The sequence below is a fragment of the Neoarius graeffei genome, chromosome 20 (assembly GCF_027579695.1).
Source record: "Neoarius graeffei isolate fNeoGra1 chromosome 20, fNeoGra1.pri, whole genome shotgun sequence".
Taxonomy (NCBI): domain Eukaryota; kingdom Metazoa; phylum Chordata; class Actinopteri; order Siluriformes; family Ariidae; genus Neoarius; species Neoarius graeffei.
Window position 1 is genome coordinate 48,201,731 of NC_083588.1, and position 24,584 is coordinate 48,226,314.

Genomic DNA, 24,584 nt, shown 5'->3' on the forward strand with positions numbered 1-24,584 from the left:
GCACAAGCGAAACACGATCACACTAGAAAGCATGGTCAAGCTGCCAGTGTAGCTCCAGTCTTTTTAGTTGCGAATTACGAGTATTTCCTCGTGTTAATAATTCGCCATGTCAAAACAAGTGAAACTTTCCTCCTTCTTTTGACATGAAGAGAGGTAAGCAATTTATTAAATATTTTTTTCCATCAAAGTTGCATTTTGTGGCTTTGAAGCTAAGTTTTATGCCGCTTTTCCACTACAAACGCGGCTGAGTCGGGCTGAGCCGTGCCGTGCTGAGTCGAGCTGAGCGGGGCTGTTGGAGTTGCATTTCGACTACAACCGCGCTGAACCGTGCTGGCTGGAAGTGGGTGGACACATTGGGTGGAGTTAGCGAAAGTGGGTGGACGTCACGTGATGTCGTTTAGCAGCGCAAACAGTGACATCAGTGAGCTTTTAAGCGGTAGTCTCACGACCCGAATAGTAAACAATAAACATGGACATGGAGTCGTTAGTGTTGCTGGTCTTGGTTCTGTGGCTTGTTGTCACCGACAACGCCAACAGATACTGGCAAGAGCGTATAGATGAGGCGAGGCGCATAAGGCTTCAGAAATTCTCGTAATTCGTAATTCTTCTTCCGGGTTTACGGTGTTTACAGATCCCAGCGTGCTCGCGGGGCGTGCGTGGGCATGTGAGGACACTCCTCCTCACCAATCAGTGCACAGGGGAGTGTCTGCTCACGCCCCCAGCCTCACTCGGCTCGCTTTGGCTCGCTTCAGCCCCACTCCAAAACAGTGCGAGTTTTAGGGGCTAAGCAGGGCTGAAGTGAGCTGAGTCGTGCTGTTTTTTGGTAGTCGAAACGCGAGCCGTGTCGGGCTGAAGTGAGCTGAAGCGAGCTGAAGTGAGCTGAAAAAGGGTAGTGGAAAAGGGCCATTAGTGTGCTGTTTCTAGAAAACAACATCAGGAAAACGTGGAAGGAACAGCAATAATGGAAGAGCCAGTTTCTAAGCTACCTAAAACTAGCAATGGTAATTATTTTTTGTTACATAATGTACTCAGGCTGCCAGTCAGTGTGTGACACCCCCCCGATAAATCCTAGCTACGCCCCTGCTTATGCAGGGTGGTGTAGTGGTTAGCACTGTCGCCTCACAGGTTTTTTCTGTGTGGAGTTTGCATGGTGTCTGCGTCCGACATTCCAAAGACATGCAGGTTAGGTTAATTGGTGGCTGTGAGTGTGAATGGTTGTTTGTCTCTATGTGTCAGCCTTGCGATACCCTTGTGACTTGTCCAGGGTGTACCCCACCTCTCGCCCATAGTCAGCTGGGATAGGCTCCAGCTTGCCTGCGACCCTGCACAGGATAAGCGGCTACAGATAATGGGTGGATGGATGGAGTTTGCATGCTCTCCGTGTGTCTGCATAGGTTTCCTCCAGGTGCTCCGGTTTCCCCGACAGTCCAAAGATATGCAGGTTAGGTAAATTGGTGGCTCTGAATTGACCGTGAGTGTGAATGGTTGTTTGTCTGTATGTGTCAGCCCTGTGATAACCTGGCGACTTGTCCAGGGTGTACCCCACCTCTTGCCCATAGTCAGCTGGGATAGGCTCCAGCTTGCTTGCGACCCTGCAGGACAGGATAAGCAGCTACAGATAATGGATGGATGGACACTGTATGCCCAAAGAGGCAGCATGGTGGTGTAGTGGTTCGCACTGTTGCCTCACAGCAAGAAGGTTCAAGCCCCGTGGCTGACGGGGGCCTTTCTGTGTGGTGTTTGCGTGTTCTCCCTGTGTCTGCATGGGTTTCCTCTAGGTGCTCTGGTTTCCCCCACAGTCCAAAGTTATGCAGGTTAGGCTAATTGGTGGCTCGAAATTGACCATAGGTGTGAATGTGAGTGTGAATGATTGTCTGTGTCTATGTGTCAGCCCTGCCATAACCTGGCGACTTGTCCAGGGTGTGCCCCGCCTCTCGTCCATAGTCAGCTGGGATAGGCTCCAGCTTGCCTGCGACCCTGTAGGACAGGAAAGTGGCTACAGATAATGGATGGATGGACACTGTATGCCCAAAGAGGCAGCATGGTGGTGTAGTGGTTCGCACTGACATCCTCACAGCAAGAAGGTTCGAGCCCAGTAGCCGACGGGGGGCCTTTCTGTGTGGCGTTTGCATGTTCTCCCTGTGTCTGTGTGGGTTTCCTCTGGGTGCTCCGGTTTCCGCCACAGTCCAAACATGCAGTTAGGTTAACTGTCGACTGTAAATTGTCTATAGGTGTGAATGGTTGTTTTCCAAGCCCAGAAATGGGATGGTTGTGGCAGGAAGAGCATCTGGCATAAAAATATGCTCCAATTAATATGACCTGGATCAACAGGGTCCCCATGGACCCTGACCTGGTAGCAGTGCTGGACAAGGGAGAAGAAGAAGATGATAATGCACCATATAGGCAAATGTTTGTGATTCTCAATTATCCAGATTCAAGGCCAGGTTATACTTCTGCGTAGACTCTACACCATAAGGGTCATACATCATAGCTTGCGCCATAACCTGACACCTCCCCAGAAATGTAACTACACATCATAGTGATGTAAGCCACAACTGTGATTGGTCCATTTGGTAACTGGACAAGTACACTGACCTCTGAAAAAATAAACCTTATTACGAGGACCCAGGTGGGGAAAAAGTTCCTGCGTTTTATTTTATGCTTTTTAGGTTTTATATTAAAAGTAACTGTTGTTCGACATTTATTAGCTCCAACTCCATCATCACCTGTTCAGTTTTAGTCACCAGTGTCTGAAGTACATGAATAAACTCAGCCCAGAAGCATAAAGATCCCCACCACCAGCTAATGTTGTGATGGTATAATTGCGAAGCGATGCAGACACTCCAACGTACGACTATAAATGTTCACTGTGGCATAGGCTAGGGTGTAGGCTCTGTGTAGAGCCTATGTCCAACTATAAATCAGCCTCAAGTCCCACTTTGCTGCTGTTAGAGTGTCCACTCTTCTGGGAAGGCTTTCCGCTAGATTTAGTCCCCCTTGGCTGTTGTAATGACCGCCACTCTTCTGGGAAGGCTTTCCGCTAGATTAAGTTCCCTTTGGCTGTTATAATAACCTCCACTCCTCTGGGAAGGCTTTCCGCTAGATTTAGTTTTGCTTGGCTGTTATAATACAACCCCTGGCAAAAAGTATGGAATCACCAGTCTTGAATGAGCACTCATTCACACGTTTTATTCTGTAGAACAAACTCAGATCACAAACATGATACAATAATAAAGTCATTCCAAAGTGCACCTTCTTGGCCTTCAGAAACACTAAAAGAAATGAAGAAAAAGCATTGTGGAAGTCAGTAAATGTTACTTTTATAGACCAAGCACAGGGAAAAAAATATAGACTCACTCAATTCTGAGGAAAAAAATATGGAATCATGAAAAACAGACAAACAAAAGAACATTCAAAATACATCACTAGTACTTAGTTGCACCACCTCTGGCTTTTATAACGGCTTGCAGTCTCTTAGGCATGGACTTGATGAGTGACAAACAGTATTCTTCATCAATCTGGTGCCAACTCTCTTTGATTGCAGTTGCCAGATCAGCTTTGCAGGCCGGAGCCTTGTCGTGGACCATTTTTTTCAATTTCCACCACAAGTTTTCTATTGGGTTGAGATCTGGACTATTTGCAGGCCATGACATTGACTGGATGTGTCTTTCACTAAGGAATGCTTTCACAGTTTTTGCTCTATGGCACGATGCATTGTCATCTTGGAAAATTATTTCATCATCCCCAAACATCTTTTCAATTGAAGGGATAAGAAAACTATCCAAAATGTCAATGTAAACCTGTGCATTTATTGAAGAAGTAACCACAGCCATCTCCCCAGTGCTTTTGCCTGACATGCAGCCCCATATCATCAAGGATTGTGGAAATTTGGATGTTTTCTTCAGGCAGTCCTCTTCATAAATCTCACTGGAACGGCACCAAACAAAAGTTCCAGCATCATCACCTTGTCCAATGCAGATTCGTGATTCGTCACTGAAGATAACTTTCATCCAGTCATCCACAGTCCATGATTGCTTCTCCTTAGCCCATTGTAGTCTTGTTCTTTTCTGTTTAGGTGTCAATGATGGTTTTCTTTTAGCTTTCCTATATGAAAATCCCATTTCCTTTAGGCGATTTCTCATGGTTCGGTCACATACTTGTACATTGACTCCAGCTTCCTCCCATTTATGCTTCATTTGTTTTGTTGTACTTTTTCGGTTTTCAAGACATATGGCCTTAAGTTTTTTGTCTTGACGCTTTGATGTCTTCCTTGGTCTACCAGTACGCTTGGCTTTAAAAACCTTCCCATGCTGTTTGTACTTGGTCCATATCTTAGATACAGCTGACTGTGAACAGCCCACATCTTTGGCAACCATGCGTGAAGAGTTACCTTCTTTAAGAAGTTTGACAATCCTCTCTTTTGTTTCAAGAGACATCTCTCTTGTTGGAGCCATGATTCTTGCCAATACACTTGGTCCAGCAGCCCTCCAAGGTGTGATAACTGCGCTGTTCCTAACTGCAGACTAACGACCAGATCTAATCTAGGGCAGGTGTCAATTTAGGGAAAGGAAATTGACTGGGTGAGTCCTTATTTTCTACCTGAAAATTGAGTGATTCCATATTTTTTTTCCCTGTGCTTGGTCTATAAAAGTAACATTTGCTGACTATCACAATGTATTTTCTTCGTTTATTTTAGTGTTTCTGAAGGCCAAGAAGTTGCACTTTGGAATGACTTTATTATTGTATCATGTTTCTGATCTCAGTTTGTTCTACAGAATAAAATGTCTGAATGAGTGTTCATCCAAGACTGGTGATTCCATACTTTTTGCCAGGGGTTGTAACCTCCACTCTTCTGGGAAGGCTTTCCACTAGATTTAGCCCACTTTGGCTGTTGTAATAACCGCCACTCTTCTGGTAAGGCTTTTGGCTAGATTTAGTTTTCCTTGGCTGTTATAATAACCACCACTCTTCTGGGAAGGCTTTCCGCTAGATTTAGTCCTCTTTGGCTGTTGTAATAACCGCCACTCTTCTGGGAAGGCTTTCCACTAGATTTAGCCCACTTTGGCTGTTATAATAACCTCCACTCTTCTGGGAAGGCTTTCCACTAGATTTAGTCCTCTTTGGCTGTTATAATAACCTCCACTCTTCTGGGAAGGCTTTCCACTAGATTTAGTCTTCCTTGGCTGTTGTAATAACCTCCACTCTTCTGGGAAGGCTTTCCGCTAGATTTAGTCTTCCTTGTCTGTTGTAATAATCTCCACTCTTCTGGGAAGGCTTTCCGCTAGATTTAGTCCCCCTTGGCTGTTATAATAACCTCCACTCTTCTGGGAAGGCTTTCCGCTAGATTTAGTTTTCCTTGGCTGTTATAATAACCGCCACTCTTCTGGGAAGGCTTTCCGCTAGATTTAGTCTTCCATGGCTGATGTAATAACCTCCACTCTTCTGGGAAGGCTTTCCGCTAGATTTAGTCCTCTTTGGCTGTTATAATAACCTCCACTCTTCTGGGAAGGCTTTCCACTAGATTTAGTCCTCTTTGGCTGTTGTAATAACCTCCACTCTTCTGGGAAGGCTTTCCGCTAGATTTAGTCTTCCTTGTCTGTTGTAATAACCTCCACTCTTCTGGGAAGGCTTTCCGCTAGATTTAGTCCTCTTTTGCTGTTGTAATAACCGCCACTGTTCTGGGAAGGCTTTCCGCTAGATTTAGTCTTCCTTGGCTGATGTAATAACCTCCACTCTTCTGTGAAGGCTTTCCGCTAGATTTAGTCCTCTTTGGCTGTTATAATAACCTCCACTCTTCTGGGAAGGCTTTCCACTAGATTTAGTCCTCTTTGGCTGTTGTAATAACCGCCACTCTTCTGGGAAGGCTTTCCGCTAGATTTAGTCTTCCTTGTCTGTTGTAATAACCTCCACTCTTCTGGGAAGGCTTTCCACTAGATTTAGTCCTCTTTGGCTGTTGTAATAACCGCCACTGTTCTGGGAAGGCTTTCCACTAGATTTAGTCCCCTTTGGCTGTTGTAATAACCGCCACTGTTCTGGGAAGGCTTTCTGCTAGATTTAGTCCCCTTTGGCTGTTATAATGACCTCCACTCTTCTGGGAAGGCTTTCCGCTAGATTTAGTCCTCTTTGGCTGTTGTAATAACCACCACTCTTCTGGGAAGGCTTTCCGTTAGATTTAGTCTTCCTTGGCTGTTTTAATTACCTCCACTCTTCTTGTAAGGCTTTCCGCTAGATTTAGTCTTCCTTGGCTGTTGTAATAACCTCCACTCTTCTGGGAAGGCTTTCCACTAGATTTAGCCGTCTTTGGCTGTTGTAATAACCGTCACTCTTCTGGTAAGGCTTTCTGCTAGATTTAGTCCCCCTTGGCTGTTGTAATAACCTCCACTCTTCTGGAAAGGCTTTCCGCTAGATTTAGTCTTCCTTGGCTGTTGTAATAACCTCCACTCTTCTGGGAAGGCTTTCCGCTAGATTTAGTCCTCTTTGGCTGTTGTAATAACCGCCACTCTTCTGGGAAGGCTTTCCGCTAGATTTAGTCCTCCTTGGCTGTTATAATAACCTCCACTCTTCTGGGAAGGCTTTCCGCTAGATTTAGTCCCCTTTGGCTGTTGTAATAACTGCCACTCTTCTGGGAAGGCTTTCCACTAGATTTAGCCCTCTTTGGCTGTTGTAATAACCGCCACTCTTCTGGGAAGGCTTTCCACTAGATTTAGTCTTCCTTGTCTGTTGTTATAACCTCCACTCTTCTGGGAAGGCTTTCCGCTAGATTTAGTCTTCCTTGTCTGTTGTAATAACCTCCACTCTTCTGGGAAGGCTTTCCGCTACATTTAGTCCTCCTTGGCTGTTATAATAACCTCCACTCTTCTGGGAAGGCTTTCCGCTAGATTTAGTCCCCTTTGGCTGTTGTAATAACTGCCACTCTTCTGGGAAGGGTTTCCGCTAGATTTAGTCCCCCTTGGCTGTTATAATAACCTCCACTCTTCTGGGAAGGCTTTCCGCTAGATTTAGTCTTCCTTGTCTGTTGTTATAACCTCCACTCTTCTGGGAAGGCTTTCCGCTAGATTTAGTCTTCCTTGGCTGTTGTAATAACCTCCACTCTTCTGGGAAGGCTTTCCACTAGATTTAGCCCTCTTTGGCTGTTGTAATAACCGCCACTCTTCTGGTAAGGCTTTCTGCTAGATTTAGTCCCCTTTGGCTGTTGTAATAACTGCCACTCTTCTGGGAAGGCTTTCCGCTAGATTTAGTCCCCCTTGGCTGTTATAATAACCTCCACTCTTCTGGGAAGGCTTTCCGCTAGATTTAGTCTTCCTTGGCTGATATAATAACCTCCACTCTTCTGGGAAGGCTTTCCGCTAGATTTAGTCCCCTTTGGCTGTTGTAATAACTGCCACTCTTCTGGGAAGGCTTTCCGCTAGATTTAGTCCCCCTTGGCTGTTATAATAACCTCCACTCTTCTGGGAAGGCTTTCCGCTAGATTTAGTCTTCCTTGTCTGTTGTTATAACCTCCACTCTTCTGGGAAGGCTTTCCGCTAGATTTAGTCTTCCTTGGCTGTTGTAATAACCTCCACTCTTCTGGGAAGGCTTTCCACTAGATTTAGCCCTCTTTGGCTGTTGTAATAACCGCCACTCTTCTGGTAAGGCTTTCTGCTAGATTTAGTCCCCTTTGGCTGTTGTAATAACCGCCACTCTTCTGTGAAGGCTTTCCACTAGATTTAGTCTCCCCTGGCTGTTGTAATAAGCTCCACTCTTCTGGGAAGGCTTTCTGCTAGATTTAGTCCCCTTTGGCTGTTGTAATAACCGCCACTCTTCTGTGAAGGCTTTCCACTAGATTTAGTCTTCCTTGGCTGTTGTAATAACCTCCACTCTTCTGGGAAGGCTTTCCACTAGATTTAGCCCTCTTTGGCTGTTGTAATAACCGCCACTCTTCTGGTAAGGCTTTCTGCTAGATTTAGTCCCCTTTGGCTGTTGTAATAACCGCCACTCTTCTGTGAAGGCTTTCCACTAGATTTAGTCTCCCCTGGCTGTTGTAATAAGCTCCACTCTTCTGGGAAGGCTTTTCGCTAGATTTAGTCTTCCTTGGCTGTTATAATAACCTCTTCTGGGAAGGCTTTCTGCTAGATTTAGTCCTCTTTGGCTTTTGTAATAACCACTACTCTTCTGGTAAGGCTTTCCGCTAGATTTAGTCCTCTTTGGCTGTTGTAATAACCACCACTGTTCTGGGAAGGCTTTCCGCTAGATTTAGTCTTCCTTGGCTGATGTAATAACCTCCACTCTTCTGGGAAAGCTTTCCGCTAGATTTAGTCCTCTTTGGCTGTTGTAATAACCGCCACTGTTCTGGGAAGGCTTTCCGCTAGATTTAGTCTTCCTTGTCTGTTGTAATAACCTCCACTGTTCTGGGAAGGCTTTCCGCTAGATTTAGTCCCCCTTGGCTGTTATAATAACCTCCACTCTTCTGGGAAGGCTTTCCGCTAGATTTAGTCTTCCTTGTCTGTTGTAGTAACCTCCACTCTTCTGGGAAGGCTTTCCGCTAGATTTAGTCCTCCTTGGCTGTTATAATAACCTCCACTCTTCTGGGAAGGCTTTCCGCTAGATTTAGTCCCCTTTGGCTGTTGTAATAACTGCCACTCTTCTGGGAAGGCTTTCCGCTAGATTTAGTCCCCCTTGGCTGTTATAATAACCTCCACTCTTCTGGGAAGGCTTTCCGCTAGATTTAGTCTTCCTTGTCTGTTGTTATAACCTCCACTCTTCTGGGAAGGCTTTCCGCTAGATTTAGTCTTCCTTGGCTGTTGTAATAACCTCCACTCTTCTGGGAAGGCTTTCCACTAGATTTAGCCCTCTTTGGCTGTTGTAATAACCGCCACTCTTCTGGTAAGGCTTTCTGCTAGATTTAGTCCCCTTTGGCTGTTGTAATAACCGCCACTCTTCTGTGAAGGCTTTCCACTAGATTTAGTCTCCCCTGGCTGTTGTAATAAGCTCCACTCTTCTGGGAAGGCTTTTCGCTAGATTTAGTCTTCCTTGGCTGTTTTAATAACCTCCACTCTTCTTGGAAGGCTTTCCGCTAGATTTAGTCCCCTTTGGCTGTTGTAATAACCGCCACTCTTCTGTGAAGGCTTTCCACTAGATTTAGTCTCCCCTGGCTGTTGTAATAAGCTCCACTCTTCTGGGAAGGCTTTTCGCTAGATTTAGTCTTCCTTGGCTGTTTTAATAACCTCCACTCTTCTAGGAAGGCTTTCCGCTAGATTTAGTCTTCCTTGGCTGTTGTAATAACCTCCACTCTTCTGTGAAGGCTTTCCACTAGATTTAGTCTCCCCTGGCTGTTGTAATAAGCTCCACTCTTCTGGGAAGGCTTTCCGTTAGATTTAGTCTTCCTTGGCTGTTTTAATAACCTCCACTCTTCTTGGAAGGCTTTCCGCTAGATTTAGTCTTCCTTGGCTGTTGTAATAACCTCCACTCTTCTGGGAAGGCTTTCCGCTAGATTTAGTCTTCCTTGGCTGTTATAATAACCTCTTCTGGGAAGGCTTTCTGCTAGATTTAGTCCTCTTTGGCTTTTGTAATAACCACCACTCTTCTGGTAAAGCTAGATTTAGTCCCCCTTGGCTGTTGTAATAACCTCCACTCTTCTGGGAAGGCTTTCCGCTAGATTTAGTCTACCTTGGCTGTTGTAATAACCTCCACTTTTCTGGGAAGGCTTTCCGCTAGATTTAGTCCTCTTTGGCTGTTGTAATAACCGCCACTGTTCTGGGAAGGCTTTCCGCTAGATTTAGTTTTCCTTGGCTGTTATAATAACCACCACTCTTCTGGGAAGGCTTTCCGCTAGATTTAGTCTTCCTTGGCTGATGTAATAACCTCCACTCTTCTGGGAAGGCTTTCCACTAGATTTAGTCCCCCTTGGCTGTTATAACAACCTCCACTCTTCTGGGAAGGCTTTCCGCTAGATTTAGTCCTCTTTGGCTGTTGTAATAACCTCCACTCTTCTGGGAAGGCTTTCCGCTAGATTTAGTCTTCCTTGTCTGTTGTAATAACCTCCACTCTTCTGGGAAGGCTTTCCGCTAGATTTAGTCCTCTTTGGCTGTTATAATAACCTCCACTCTTCTGGGAAGGCTTTCCACTAGATTTAGTCCCCCTTGGCTGTTATAATAACCTCCACTCTTCTGGGAAGGCTTTCCGCTAGATTTAGTCCTCTTTGGCTGTTGTAATAACCGCCACTCTTCTGGGAAGGCTTTCCACTAGATTTAGTCCCCCTTGGCTGTTATAATAACCTCCACTCTTCTGGGAAGGCTTTCTGCTAGATTTAGTCCTCTTTGGCTGTTGTAATAACCTCCACTCTTCTGGGAAGGCTTTCCACTAGATTTAGTCTTCCTTGGCTGTTGTAATAACCTCCACTCTTCTGGGAAGGCTTTCCGCTAGATTTAGTCCCCCTTGGCTGTTATAATAACCTCCACTCATCTGGGAAGGCTTTCCGCTAGATTTAGTTTTCCTTGGCTGTTATAATAACCGCCACTCTTCTGGGAAGGCTTTCCGCTAGATTTAGTCTTCCTTGGCTGATGTAATAACATCCACTCTTCTGGGAAGGCTTTCCGCTAGATTTAGTCCTCTTTGGCTGTTGTAATAACCGCCACTGTTCTGGGAAGGCTTTCCACTAGATTTAGTCCTCTTTGGCTGTTGTAATAACCTCCACTCTTCTGGGAAGGCTTTCCGCTAGATTTAGTCTCCCCTGGCTGTTGTAATAAGATCCACTCTTCTGGGAAGGCTTTCCACTAGATTTAGTCCCCCTTGGCTGTTATAATAACCGCCACTCTTCTGGGAAGGCTTTCCGCTAGATTTAGTCTACCTTGGCTGTTGTAATAACCTCCACTTTTCTGGGAAGGCTTTCCGCTAGATTTAGTCCCCTTTGGCTGTTATAATGACCTCCACTCTTCTGGGAAGGCTTTCCGCTAGATTTAGTCTACCTTGGCTGTTGTAATAACCTCCACTCTTCTGGGAAGGCTTTCTGCTAGATTTAGTCCTCTTTGGCTTTTGTAATAACCACCACTCTTCTGGGAAGGCTTTCCATTAGATTTAGTCTTCCTTGGCTGTTATAATAACCTCCACTCTTCTGGGAAGGCTTTCCACTAGATTTGCGGATGTGGCTGTAGGGATTTACCCATTCAGCCACAAGAACATTAGTGAGGTCAGTATTCTAATTGATCCCAATCAGGGCTGAACGATATGGACAAAATTTCATATCTCAATATTCATGCCGGCAGCACGGTGGTGTAGTGGTTAGCGCTGTCGCCTCACAGCAAGAAGGTCCTGGGTTCGAGCCCCGGGGCCGGCGAGGGCCTTTCTGTGTGGAGTTTGCATGTTCTCCCCGTGTCTGCGTGGGTTTCCTCCGGGTGCTCCGGTTTCCCCCACAGTCCAAAGACATGCAGGTTAGGTTAACTGGTGACTCTAAATTGACCATAGGTGTGAGTGTGAATGGTTGTCTGTGTCTATGTGTCAGCCCTGTGATGACCTGGCGACTTGTCCAGGGTGTACCCCGCCTTTTGCCCGTAGTCAGCTGGGATAGGCTCCAGCTTGCCTGTGACCCTGTAGAAGGATAAAGCGGCTAGAGATAATGAGATGAGATGAGAATATTCATGCCAGATATCTCGATATTAATATGATACGATATGATTACGGGTTCGGTGAAAACCAAGCATTTTTCAGAAAAATAACATCATAATTCAAAAAAATGTGGAAAGTGCAGTTTTATTTTTAAGAACTCACTGCCAGTCATCAACATTAACATAAATTATAATTACATAAATTATTTATAATGCTTGTCCAGCATCCGAACCATTTTTTAAAGCCCTCTTTTGAGACTGTGTACACAGGTACCATGTCTTTTGCAATGTGGTATGTTATAGCGTCTGTAATTTCTTTATGTCTGGTGGACGTCGACTCGTACGGTGTAACGTTACTGAATGCATCAGCAATCAAACTTTGCTTTGGCTTATTTTGGGATGACTGAGAAGTCCCCGGTGTTTCTCTCATTGTCATACACTCTTCGTGCAGCACGCGATGGTGTTGTTTCAGGTGGTGAAACGTTTGTTGTGCTACCTTGCTTCGTCGCAATTTTTGCTAAGCATGACCTGCACAACACCTCACTCTAGTTAACATCGTCCTTTTTGAATCCAAAATACCTCCAAATAATGGAGGATGATTTATGTTTTGGCACCAAGTCAGATTCTGCACCGCCACCGGCCGCATTATCTTCCGCACTCATTTTCTTTCTTTCTTTTTAATTTCCCCGCTGTGTCTGTAGTGTGTGCGCGCGTGTCGGTCTCCGTCTCCCTCACTCCCGCCCTCATATGTTTGTCATTGGTTGGCTTCAGCTGTCGATCCACAGCAAGCATGAAATAAGGTTTGTGGTTGGCTGGCCTTAGCGGTGCATTCAAGGGCAATCGTAAAAATGATGTTTGTTGTGACTGCCAGAGCTGTACATGCAGGGCGAGTGCAGGGAGGGGAAATCTATATCGTCGCTTTTTCATTATTAATATCTTGAATGTTCATATCTAGATACGATAACGATATATCGTTCAGCCCTAATCCCAATGGTATTTAGCGGGGTTGAGGTCAAGACTCTTTGCAGGACATTCGAGTTTTTCCACTCCAAACTTAGCGAACTAGTTCTTCATGGAGCTTGCTTTGTGCACAGGGACATTGTCATGCTGGAAGACATTTGGGCCTTTTTATAGATCCAGTGAAGGGAAATTGTTATGTATGCTGTAGCATTGACATTTAATGCAATTGTGTCCTTCCAGGTTTGTGGCAACAGGTTAGGGTGTGATTGTGTGTACAGTATATGCATGCTGCCCAGTAATGGACAGGCATCCCATCTAGGGTATATTGCCAATTCACACCCAGCGTGCCTAACTACAGATCCACCACAGCCTTGACCAGGATAAAGAGTTACTGAAGATGACAATGATTTTCAGGATTAAAAACCCCCAAAACAAGCAACCTTCATTAATACACTGGTCTTATGGCAGGGTTTTTGGCCTCTTAGGGTTACTTTATTTTTCTGAACAAGGTATGCTGTCCACCAAAATACTTGCAAATGACGTGACTTGTACGTGACTATTTACTACAGGCAAGTAAGAACTCAGAGTGCGTTTCTGTGGTTGGCTATCAGTGATATTATTTGTATAAAAGGAGGGTGTGCCAAAAGGACTGGAGGTCATGTGTTGACTTTGTAAGCAAGAACCAATATTGCTGTTCTTTGGACCTTCATTTAGTCCAGAAAAACAGAGGCTTAATAGAAGTAGACAGTAATGAGAATATAGAAATGTTATAAAAACATCTTTATTGCTATGCAGTACAAAGAGTACATCTCTAGACAAGAATACTCTTACCATGACATACTGATACATTCATATTAGGATGATATGAGTGGTAGAAATATAGACACCGCAATAACAACAACAAAATAAAAACAAAAGCACATTTCGGTTTGACTGAAGTGTTGATGCACACGTCATTTCTTTGAGTGGTCATGGGAATGTATATATGTGTGTGTGAGAGAAGGGACAAGGTTGGGAGGTGTCAGTGGTGCAGCAAGTTGTTCTACTTTCCCACAATATGTACACACATGCACGCACATGTTCAAACCTTAACTGAGGGAATAAGGCAAGGGACAAACAAATTATTTCATGTGATATTTAGATTAAAACACGACTGTTCTGCTGCATTAATATTTGTTTCTAGCAGTCTATAAATGAATAAATAAAATCATCACTACCCAAATTGTCCCACAGTGCATTTCATGAACACTGGCCTGCGTCCACTTTTCCATCTCCAGGTCCACATTTCTTCCCTTATTTTATTAACCTGATTGTCACTCAGTCTCTCTCCCACATTAAGCCATACCCCCTGATTTCACCCCTCATTCCTCTCTCATTTGGTTTTGCTCCTCTCGCTTTCACGGTCAGCCAAGTCGATGGCGGCCATGTTACGGGAGGCGGTGATCAGGTGGAGGGTGCTGATGCCTGACTTCAACACAGAGACCACAGCACACACTCCCAGCAGCCACTGCAGCCACACTACACACACACACAGAGTTATGCTGAGTAAAAAGATAAAAAGGAAGACCGACAAGAATCTAAAATAATAATTATGATAAACTTGTGGTATATAAATATGTTATTATGGGTGCAAGAACATCTTGAATCTGTGTAAAAATTCACACTACAACTGCACTGATGTAGAAGCTGAGAACTAATCACGTTTAAACAGATAGTGGGATGTCTGCACCATCCAAGTCGGAGATCACATGATGTTTTTCGTTGTTAATATATTACTGTTACTATCACACACACAGAGAGAGGCTATACCTTCATGATTGGACTGACGGGCACAATGGCCACACCTCCTTCATTGGTACTGATGATCGTAATGGTGCTCATGAGACCCTGGGAAAAAGGTGTGGCCTCTTATTTTTCATTTTCTCCCTAGTTTTGTCACGTCATTTCCCACACACCAGCCAGCTTTCTCCCATCACACGACAGCTACCAACATGACAGGTGAAGGTTATCTATGCTTCCTCTGAGACCTATGAATCCAGCGGTCATGTCTTTTCAAACTGCATCACAGGGCAGTGTAACACACAGAGGAAAGTGCCATCTACCCTCTTTTGCATACGTGAGCTCACAGATGCCCATGATTGGCTAGCGTCACAGTGAATGACAGACGAGAGCGAGTATGCCATCCTTCCCACCCAGGCAGCTCGGCCAATTTTGCTCTCTAGACTCCCGGCCAAAAATGACTGTGGCCTCATCTCATCAGAATTCCAACTTGCAATCTCATGATCATACAAGCTAACACTTACAGTGGTGCTTGAAAGTTTGTGAACCCTTTAGGATTTTCTGTATTTCTGCATAAATATGACCTAAAACATCAGATTTTCACACAAGTCGTAAAAGCAGATAAAGAGAACCCAGTTAAACAAATGAGACAAAAATATTATACTTGGTCATTTATTTATTGAGGAAAATGATCCAATATTACATATCTGTGAGTAGCAAAAGTATGTGAACCTCTAGGATTAGCAGTTAATTTGAAGGTGAAATTAGAGTCAGGTGTTTTCAATCAATGGGATGACAATCAGGTGTGAGTGGGCACCCTGTGAACAGGGATCTATCAAAGTCTGATCTTCACAGCACATGTTTCTGGAAGTGCATCATGGCATGAACAAATTCCATGACTTTTTCTGAGGACCTCAGAAAAAACGTTGTTGATGCTCATCAGGCTGGAAAAGGTTACAAAACCATCTGTAAAGAGTTTGGACTCCACCAATCCACAGTCAGACAGATTGTGTACAAATGGAGGAAATTCAAGACCATTGTTACCCTCCCCAGGAGTGGTCGACCAACAAAGATCACGCCAAGAGCAAGGCGTGTAATAGTCAGCGAGGTCACAAAGGACTCCAGGGTAACTTCTAAGCAACTGAAGGCCTCTCTCACATTGGCTAATATGAATGTTCATGAGTCCACCATCAGGAGAACACTGAAAAACAAATGGTGTGCATGGCAGGGTTGCAAGGAGAACGCCACTGCTCTCCAAAAAGAACATTGCTGCTCGTCTGCAGTTTGCTAAAGATCACGTGGACAAGCCAGAAGGCTACTGGAAAAATGTTTTGTGGACGGATGAGACCAAAACAGAACTTTTTGGTTTAAATAAGAAGCGTTATGTTTGGAGAAAGGAAAACACTGCATTCCAGCATAAGAACCTTATCCCATCTGTGAAACATGGTGGTGGTAGTATCATGGTTTGGGCCTGTTTTGCTGCATCTGGGCCAGGACGGCTTGCCATCATTGATGGAACAATGAATTCTGAATTATACCAGCGAATTCTAAAGGAAAATGTCAGGACATCTGTCCATGAACTGAATCTCAAGAGAAGGTGGGTCATGCAGCAAGACAACGACCCTAAGCACACAAGTCATTCTACCAAAGAATGGTTAAAGAAGAATAAAGTTAATGTTTTGGAATGGCCAAGTCAAAGTCCTGACCTTAATCCAATCAAAATGTTGTGGAAGGACCTGAAGCGAGCAGTTCATGTGGGGAAACCCACCAACATCCCAGAGTTGAAGCTGTTCTGTACGGAGGAACGGGCTAAAATTCCTCCAAGCCGGTGTGCAGGACTGATCAACAGTTACCGCAAACGTTTAGTTGCAGTTATTGCTGCACAAGGGGGTCACATACTTTTGCCACTCACAGATGTGTCATATTGGATCATTTTCCTCAACAAATAAATGACCGAGTATAATATTTTTGTCTCATTTGTTTAACTGGGTTCTCTTTATCTACTTTTAGGACTTGTGTGAAAATCTGATGCTTTAGGTTATATTTATGCAGAAATACAGAAAATTCTAAAGGGTTCACAAACTTTCAAGCACCACTGTATTTAGATTAAAATCCAACCGTTCAAAGACATGCAGGTTAGGTTAACTGGTGACTCTAAATTGACCGTAGGTGTGAATGTGAGTGTGAATGGTTGTCTGTGTGTCAGCCCTGTGATGACCTGGCGACTTGTCCAGGGTGCACCCCGCCTTTCGCCCGTAGTCAGCTGGGATAGGCTCCAGCTTGCCTGCGACCCTGTAGAACAGGATAAAGCGGCTAGAGATAATGAGATGAGATCCAACCGTTGGAACATTACTGCTTCGAACCGTATTATGTTTGTGCCGTCAGCCATGCCATATTAAATCATTCAATTCTTTCAATGTATTTTCACGCATCAGAGTTAATTGCAAATAAAGATGTGTCGTGATCATAGTGGAAGGAAATCATCTCTATGACACCCGGCATATTGATTCAGTGATAAAAATGATAGAGTTTGATAAACAGAGAAGGGATACACTGCAAAAGAACAAGAAAGGAAGAGACAGACAGTGGGGGAAAGAGATGTGTGTAGACCTACAAGAAGAAAACATCAGTCATTGCTGAGACTCACCCTGTGGCTCTTCAATGTAGTAGATCATGTAGAGTAGACAATAAAACAACTCGTTCCCCATGCACATGAAAAACAGCACCGGCTATGGAGGGGGTGGAAAAAAAAAACCCACACAATTAATCAGGCCACAGTAGAGCAAGTCTGTGTATTTATTACTTATTTGAATATTAAAATTTTTTATATAAATTAGAGGTTAGGCAACAATACGTGTGTGACTCTTTATCTCGAGTTGAATGCTGATCACTGTGAGATATGAACATAACCATGTGTGTTCAGCCCTTACCCTGGAGGTATAATACAGCCTGAGAACCGGGTTGCCAGACAGGTCAATGGCTTTGTGACTGGTTGCTCCTTTAATCACAGAACTGAGACAGACATTCCGACAGAGGCAGAGGGAAGAGAAAGGAAAGACATTTCTGTCTGTTTGAATCTGTGGCATACACTGTCTGAACACAAGATCGAACAAACAGCTGTATCGTACTACACATGTTGAATGACTCACCTGTGCAGGTGCAGCCAGTGGCTGGAAATATCCAAGCACATGCTTAACTGGAAGAGGAAGGTATAGGATGGGTACAGAAGCGACAAGTTCACCAACAAGCACATAGTGGCACAGCGGTCTGTTAACATGTCCAGCATGGCACCAAACTTAGTACCTGGATTGAGATGAGGAGGGAGAGAAAGAATGTGAGTACTGTACAACATTACGCCACAGAGCTATTCTCAAATCTGATTGGCCAGATTGCAGCAACTCTGATGAAAGTGCTAGTTGTAATTCAAATCGCAGATTTATATTAAATGCACTCGTTCTCCCTTCTATAGTAACGACTCATTCACGGGGCAGACATTCCACATAATCTAAGAGTTATAATAAACATTTTCTAAAAACGTGCTGCTACTTAACAATAAACGTATAATCATTTATATGGAGACGTTTTCTATAAGAAGGCACTTATTTAATAATTATGGAACAAGTGCCCATGATTAGTGCTTTGTAAGGGTCAGTAAATTTTCTGCCATGGGAAAGTCGTCAGGACAGAGGACTATCGGCTTTCTGGTTCCTCTGTACACGAGGAGAGAAGGAAAAACCTCTGATAAAGAAATGACTGCTTATACCTGCTACAATGCAAGTCATAACAGGAACTTGTAAACGTTCCACAGCATTGAAAACATAACTATAAAGGGTTAAAGGTGGCACAGAACCTAGCATTGCTGCCTCACACCTCCAGGAGCCTCGGTTCAATCCTGAGCTCCGTGTGGAGTTTGCCATCCCCATGTCTGCTTGTTTTCTCTGGGTTCTCCAGTTTCATCCCCCCTACAAAAAACATGCTAATAAATGGATTCGCGATGCTAAAATTCCCCTTGGTGTTAATGTGCGCGTTTTGTGATGGGCTGGCATGCTCTCAACGGTGCTGGATAAGCTCTGGATCCACAGCAACCCTGAACAAGATAAAGCAGTTACTGATGATTTTTAAATTTATCATATAATCATTGTGGAATTCCTGTGGTTTAGGTGGAATAAAAGACTTCAGGATGTGCTGATGCAGGAAAACAAAATCAACCTCGGGGTGTTATTCAAGTCGTCACAGACTATCTTCCAAGAACATCGTTCCCCCAATGTTTTATTCCTTGCATAGAAACACATTACATCGCTGAAAGCAGGTTTGTCAGATTGACAGGTTTCTCCAGAGACATTGTAAAAGAGACGGCAAACCACTTACAGAATCCTGAATCGGAATCTATTGGAAAAGCTTGTAATGCCAAAAATGGCGGTTGTATGCACATATACAGCCCCTCCCTCCAAAAAGCCAACTGGCTGCTTTATAAATCGCCAAACTGGGAAACATTAAACCAGTTGGGCACAACTGAGGTTCATGATAGTTTCACCTGTTGTGGAAGCAGGAAGGAGCAGGTGCACTGCTGACAGACTTTGAATAAGCATGGAACAGATAGATAATCACAGAAATGCACAGGATCACCAAGGAAGGTAAACATTTGTTTGGGATGAGATAAAGGTGTCATGTCACATCACGTCACTCTTAATTGAGCTGTAAATGAAACCAAGGTGTCATGAAACCTTGTGCATGTATAGTACAAGTGTAAGCTGTGAAGGAAAACGCTTTTTACACCTTATTTTGGATCAACGTCATCAAACTTTTTCAGTGGTTTTTATAAGATTTCGAAATATGCAGTTTTTACATCCCGGTGGCCACGGAAACAGTTATGGCACTCACTTCCCCTTGATTTAGATAAGGGCCTGAGCTTGTTTGCTAGAAATAACTGCTTGGGGGTTTTAACGAGGATGACTGCTGAGTGGGGCGACTTGTCAATAAGGAGACTGATTCCGCCTAAGTTTTTCTGAATCACAAAAGGCTTGGGCTGGTGAATAACAACTGACAAAACAAATTCCAGGTTTGAAGAGGAGACCAAAGAGATTGTAGTCGACTTCAGAAGAGGCCACTGACAGCATCCCCCTCTGACGGTGCTGCAGTACCAAATTCCTTGGGGTGCACATCGCTGAGGACCTCTCCTGGTCCAACAACACCGCATCGCTGGCCAAGAAGGCTCAAACTCGCCTCTACTTCCTCCGCAAACTGAGGAATGCATGAGTCCCATCCCCCATCATGTGCTCATTCTACAGGGGCACCATTGAGCGTGTCCTCACTGGCTGCATCACTGCATAGTATGAAGGCTGCGTCCTGTCGGAAGACTCTACAACGCATAGTGAACACGGCCAGCAAGATCATCGGTACCCCTCAGCCCTTACAGACATCTACCACTCCCGTCTCACCCGCAGAGCCATCAGCATCGCTGGTGACACCTCCCACCCTTCACACTCACTCTTCAACCTCCTGCCCTCAGGGAAAAGGGGCCGGAGCCTCCGGGCCCGCTCCACAAGACTGCTAAACAGCTTCATCCATCAGGCTGTCAGGATGCTGATCTCTGTCCACTACCTACCCCTGGGTCTGTAACACATTCATTCACACAAGAAACTCTCTCTCATCCGTTTGCACATCACACTACAATCATTAGCATTACTGCTGTATCTGCTGCTATTGCTCATTTGCACTACTGTTCATGTACACCTCATAAGCTACTCTTCTAGCACCTTCTCCGTTATTGTACTGTATTTGCACTATTGCTATTTTGTACATTGTTTGATTTTAGAGTGTATTTTTATCTATATTTATAAGTATTTATATTTTTTCGCAGTCCGGTTTCCATCAAATCCTGCACTCTGATTGGCTGGTGAGCCCCAGTTACGGACCTCTGGCTACTCGCTCGTTCACAACAACAACAAACATCGTAGCAATTTTTGCCAACATTTATTTTAAAAAAAAATAAGATTTATTTAGGGCGGCACGGTGGTGTAGTGGTTAGCGCTGTCGCCTCACAGCAAGAAGGTCCGGGTTCGAGCCCCGTGGCCGGCGAGGGCCTTTCTGTGCGGAGTTTGCATGTTCTCCCCGTGTCCGCGTGGGTTTCCTCCGGGTGCTCCGGTTTCCCCCACAGTCCAAAGACATGCAGGTTAGGTTAACTGGTGACTCTAAATTGACCGTAGGTGTGAATGTGAGTGTGAATGGTTGTCTGTGTCTATGTGTCAGCCCTGTGATGACCTGGCGACTTGTCCAGGGTGTACCCCGCCTTTCGCCCGTAGTCAGCTGGAATAGGCTCCAGCTTGCCTGCAACCCTGTAGAACAGGATAAAGCGGCTAGAGATAATGAGATGAGATAAGATTTATTTATAAGATTATCAAAAATCTTATAAATTTTTGCCAGTATTTCTCAGTATAATAGCATTAAATTTTATATCATGGATAGCGATGACGACAGTGTTCACAGCAAAAGCGAGTTTTACGACCCTGAGGAAGAAGAAATAAAATAAAACATTTCAGGAGAAAGCTAAAAACCTGTAATTGTTGCTAACGCTGAGCAAAAACATGGCTGAATCCTGAATGACTCCTATTTGTATAAATGGGGGACTACATAGGCGGCAAAATGTAGTTTTTTTCCTGCCATGGAAGTGCACTTGTATACCGAGGAGGAAGCCATTTGCATTACAGCCGTGAATGAGGATTCAAAATGGCGGTTCGGTTTTCTGTTAGAATTTGGTAAAGAAAAAAAATATATATTTACCAGCTTAAGGTTGGTCCGTATGGCGAAATACCGTGACCTCGGCCCAGAGGGGCTCGGTCAGTACTTTCAAGACCTCGGTCATGATATTTCATGATACAGACCTCCCAGCTGGTAAATAACAAACATACACACACATACATATATCTCTTCACACACACACACACACACACACACACACACACACACACATCACATTATCTCTAGCCGCTTTATCCTTCTACAGGGTCGCAGGCAAGCTGGAGCCTATCCCAGCTGACTACGGGCGAAAGGCGGGGTACACCCTGGACAAGTCGCCAGGTCATCACAGGGCTGACACATAGACACAGACAACCATTCACACTCACATTCACACCTACGGTCAATTTAGAGTCACCAGTTAACCTAACCTGCATGTCTTTGGACTGTGGGGGAAACCGGAGCACCCGGAGGAAACCCACGCGGACACGGGGAGAACATGCAAACTCCGCACAGAAAGGCCCTCGCCGGCCCCGGGGCTCGAACCCAGGACCTTCTTGCTGTGAGGCGACAGCGCTAACCACTACACCACCGTGCCGCCCTACATATATATCTTATTCTTAATTTTTTTTTGTAATCTTTGTCTTTTTTTTTTAACAAGTAAGGTGAGAGAGAAATGGCATTTCGATTCTCCTATATGTCCTGGATATATAGTGAATTGACAATTAAAAAAATCTTTGAATTGAACTGGTTTATAATGAGGGGCGGCATGGTGGTGTAGTGGTTAGCACTGTCGCCTCACAGCAAGAAGGTCCGGGTTCGAGCCCCGTGGCCAGCGAGGGCCTTTCTGTCCGGAGTTTGCATGTTCTCCCCGTGTCCGCGTGGGTTTCCTCCGGGTGCTCCGGTTTCCCCCACAGTCCAAAGACATGCAGGTTAGGTTAACTGGTGACTCTAAATTGACCGTAGGTGTGAATGTGAGTGTGAATGGTTGTGTGTCTCTGTGTCAGCCCTGTGATGACCTGGCGACTTGTCCAGGGTGTACCCCGCCTTTCGCCCGTAGTCAGCCGGGATAGGCTCCAGCTTGCCTGCGACCCTGTAGAACAGGAGGGTCGCAAGCAAGCTGGAGGGTTATTCAGTCGGGATGAAAATCTGGCAAACAAAACACTGGATAAAAGGGTCTACAATTGCCTTGATTAAGAGCTCGGGCTGCATGTCCATCAAAGGCATCTAGTAGTGCACTTAGTAGATAAGAAACCATCGCAGGAACAGGACAGCACTGCATCAGATAGAAGGACAACAAGGATAGGATGATTCGGGCATAGCCTGTAGAGAGAAAGAGGGGGAAAAATATAAAATTCATAAACACCATCAACATGATGTACAATTAAATGCTAAATGCTACTTTTCCTGCTGCAGTTACAGGATTAGCAAAGCAAGAGTGAACTAGCTTAGCTAGCTACATTTCTTACAACATCATTTCAGATATTAAACATGCTTGTAAACATTTAACTATTATAATTATTTCCTGCTCAGACACCCAGGAGTCAAAAATTATTTCAAACAACAGGTGCAACGTTTCCCTTCAGTTCACATTAGCAAGTAGCTGTGCTAAGGCTTCGGCTAAAAACACAGACATGAATGAAGAAGACGTTGCTGGATTTACCGATTAAATTCGGGACAAACAGAAAGATGTTTTCCTCGGCCATTCTATTTGGCTGTGATTTTGGTCCAGCACAGAGCTCCTGGAATAATCTCTCTCCTCTACTCCAAGATTGTGTCATCCAACGTCACACTTCCGGTTCGGCTTTTCTCGCGCGCGCTTAAAGGAAACGCGGCCTTCAGCACCTCCGCATACTCGCGCACTAAACAGTGTAGGAGAGTGAACGCTGCAGCGCTGTACCCAGACCGCACTCTTTAGTAGGCTAGTATGCGTGGGTGGCCCGTCCCTTTAATCTGCAGCCGCGTCATTGTTCAGGAAACACACACACACACACAGCAGCAGAATGATCACATCCTTGCACATCTGTATAACTGCTGGGGGCTGTAACTCTGCAGAGCCTCTCAGAAGTCTTATAAAAATAATGAAAGTAAATGTTTCGACATTTAAAAAAAAAAATCTAACAAAGATTCAAAGTCATTTACTGTCATATTAGACTGGTACCAAAATTCAAAAAAGTGCTTATTTAAGGAGTTAAAGGCATACAAAATCAGGGCTTTGAACCAGAATTTTTTTCCTATTGGTTCGTTCCGAACAGAAACGGAATTTTAACGTTTCCGGTTTTGGGTTCCACCATTAAATAGACGTTCCCGAACCGGTTAGAACAAAAAAAATTCGTTCCCGGAACGGTTAATTACGTTCCCTGTCAGCTGTTTAACAAATGGCTATAAAATTATGTCTCTGTCTCATCCAGCTTAAGCCAAATGTAGGCTAATTCTATTACAACCTTCATTAAATAAGACAAGAAATAATTCAGAACAATTATTATTTCAAATGTTGGCGATTTGGATTCTCAGTATGTCTTCCCATCTACACAAACAGAAAAAGTGCCAAAAATGAAAGAGAATTCGTTTAGTGTGTTACCAAAGGCTAGTCAGGCCCTATAGAGGGCTACCGCATGACGTCACCGCGCCGCGAGATTTTGTTAGGCGCCATATTGGAAGACCAAGTACACATCTATGCAAGTACATACAGTCATAAAACAAACTACACCTGAAATGTAGCCAGGGCCGGTTCTGCCCTAATCTGGACCCGGGTGCAACATCGCGCACCCCCCCCCCCCCCCCCCCCCCCCAAAAAAAAAAAAAAAAAAAACCCCAGTCTAAATCAGGACAACCATCACATAACTATAACTATAAACATTTTATATCAACTATTTTAACTAAATGGGCTATAATAAATAAGCCTGCAGGCAGCCACGGCGGGCTGCCTCAGAAAAGTCCATTCAATGACACAACTGAAAGCCTGCAGCCACGGCGGGCTGCCTTAAAAAGTAACCATTTGTCCTACCTTAAAACTCGTTTTGCATTTTCTGCCTCCTTTTTTGTATTTTCGACCCTCCGTTTATTTTCTTTCCTTTTCTGAAAACCCGATTTGTGTCCAGACACTTTGTTCTGCTACCAACGAACTAACTCGTCAGGTCTCGTCTCTCGAGCCCGCGATGATTCCATGGGAAGGGCAACAACTGATACATTTTTACAAACAGCCAATAGGGAGGTCGCAACGTTCAGGCTCTTCTTTGCTCAGACACTCAGTAATGCACTTACTCACTTATTATCACGTGGCGACGTGATAGTAGTCCACCTTCCCGCTCTCTCCATTCAGTCAGCGAACGTCACACAGGAAGTGAACCCCAGCGGGTCATAGAAACTTGCGCAGGAGAAGAATGACTTTTTTATTTGTAGGCTACGGAAACTTTGAGGAACGAAATAAAAACCGGTATTAACCGGTTACCATTATTTTTAATAAGCGTTTCTATTCCAGAACATAAAAAATAATAAAGTTTCTGGTTTCGTTTCTGTTCCATGTGAAAT

The 24,584-nt window shown here is 44.4% G+C and overlaps 1 protein-coding gene across 1 annotated transcript; it reads right to left on the minus strand.

Annotated features, from left to right (window-relative positions):
• Positions 1-13,304: 13,304 nt before the first annotated feature.
• Positions 13,305-22,852, minus strand: cdipt (CDP-diacylglycerol--inositol 3-phosphatidyltransferase (phosphatidylinositol synthase)). Its single transcript, XM_060901850.1, has 6 exons — positions 22,717-22,852; positions 22,242-22,376; positions 17,468-17,621; positions 17,249-17,330; positions 16,966-17,047; positions 13,305-14,057 (listed from the first exon to the last, which is right to left on the minus strand). The coding sequence occupies exons 1-6, from the start codon at positions 22,832-22,834 to the stop codon at positions 13,912-13,914; spliced, it is 717 nt and encodes a 238-aa protein (XP_060757833.1). The 5' UTR covers positions 22,835-22,852; the 3' UTR covers positions 13,305-13,911.
• Between the last annotated feature and the right edge of the window lie 1,732 nt (positions 22,853-24,584).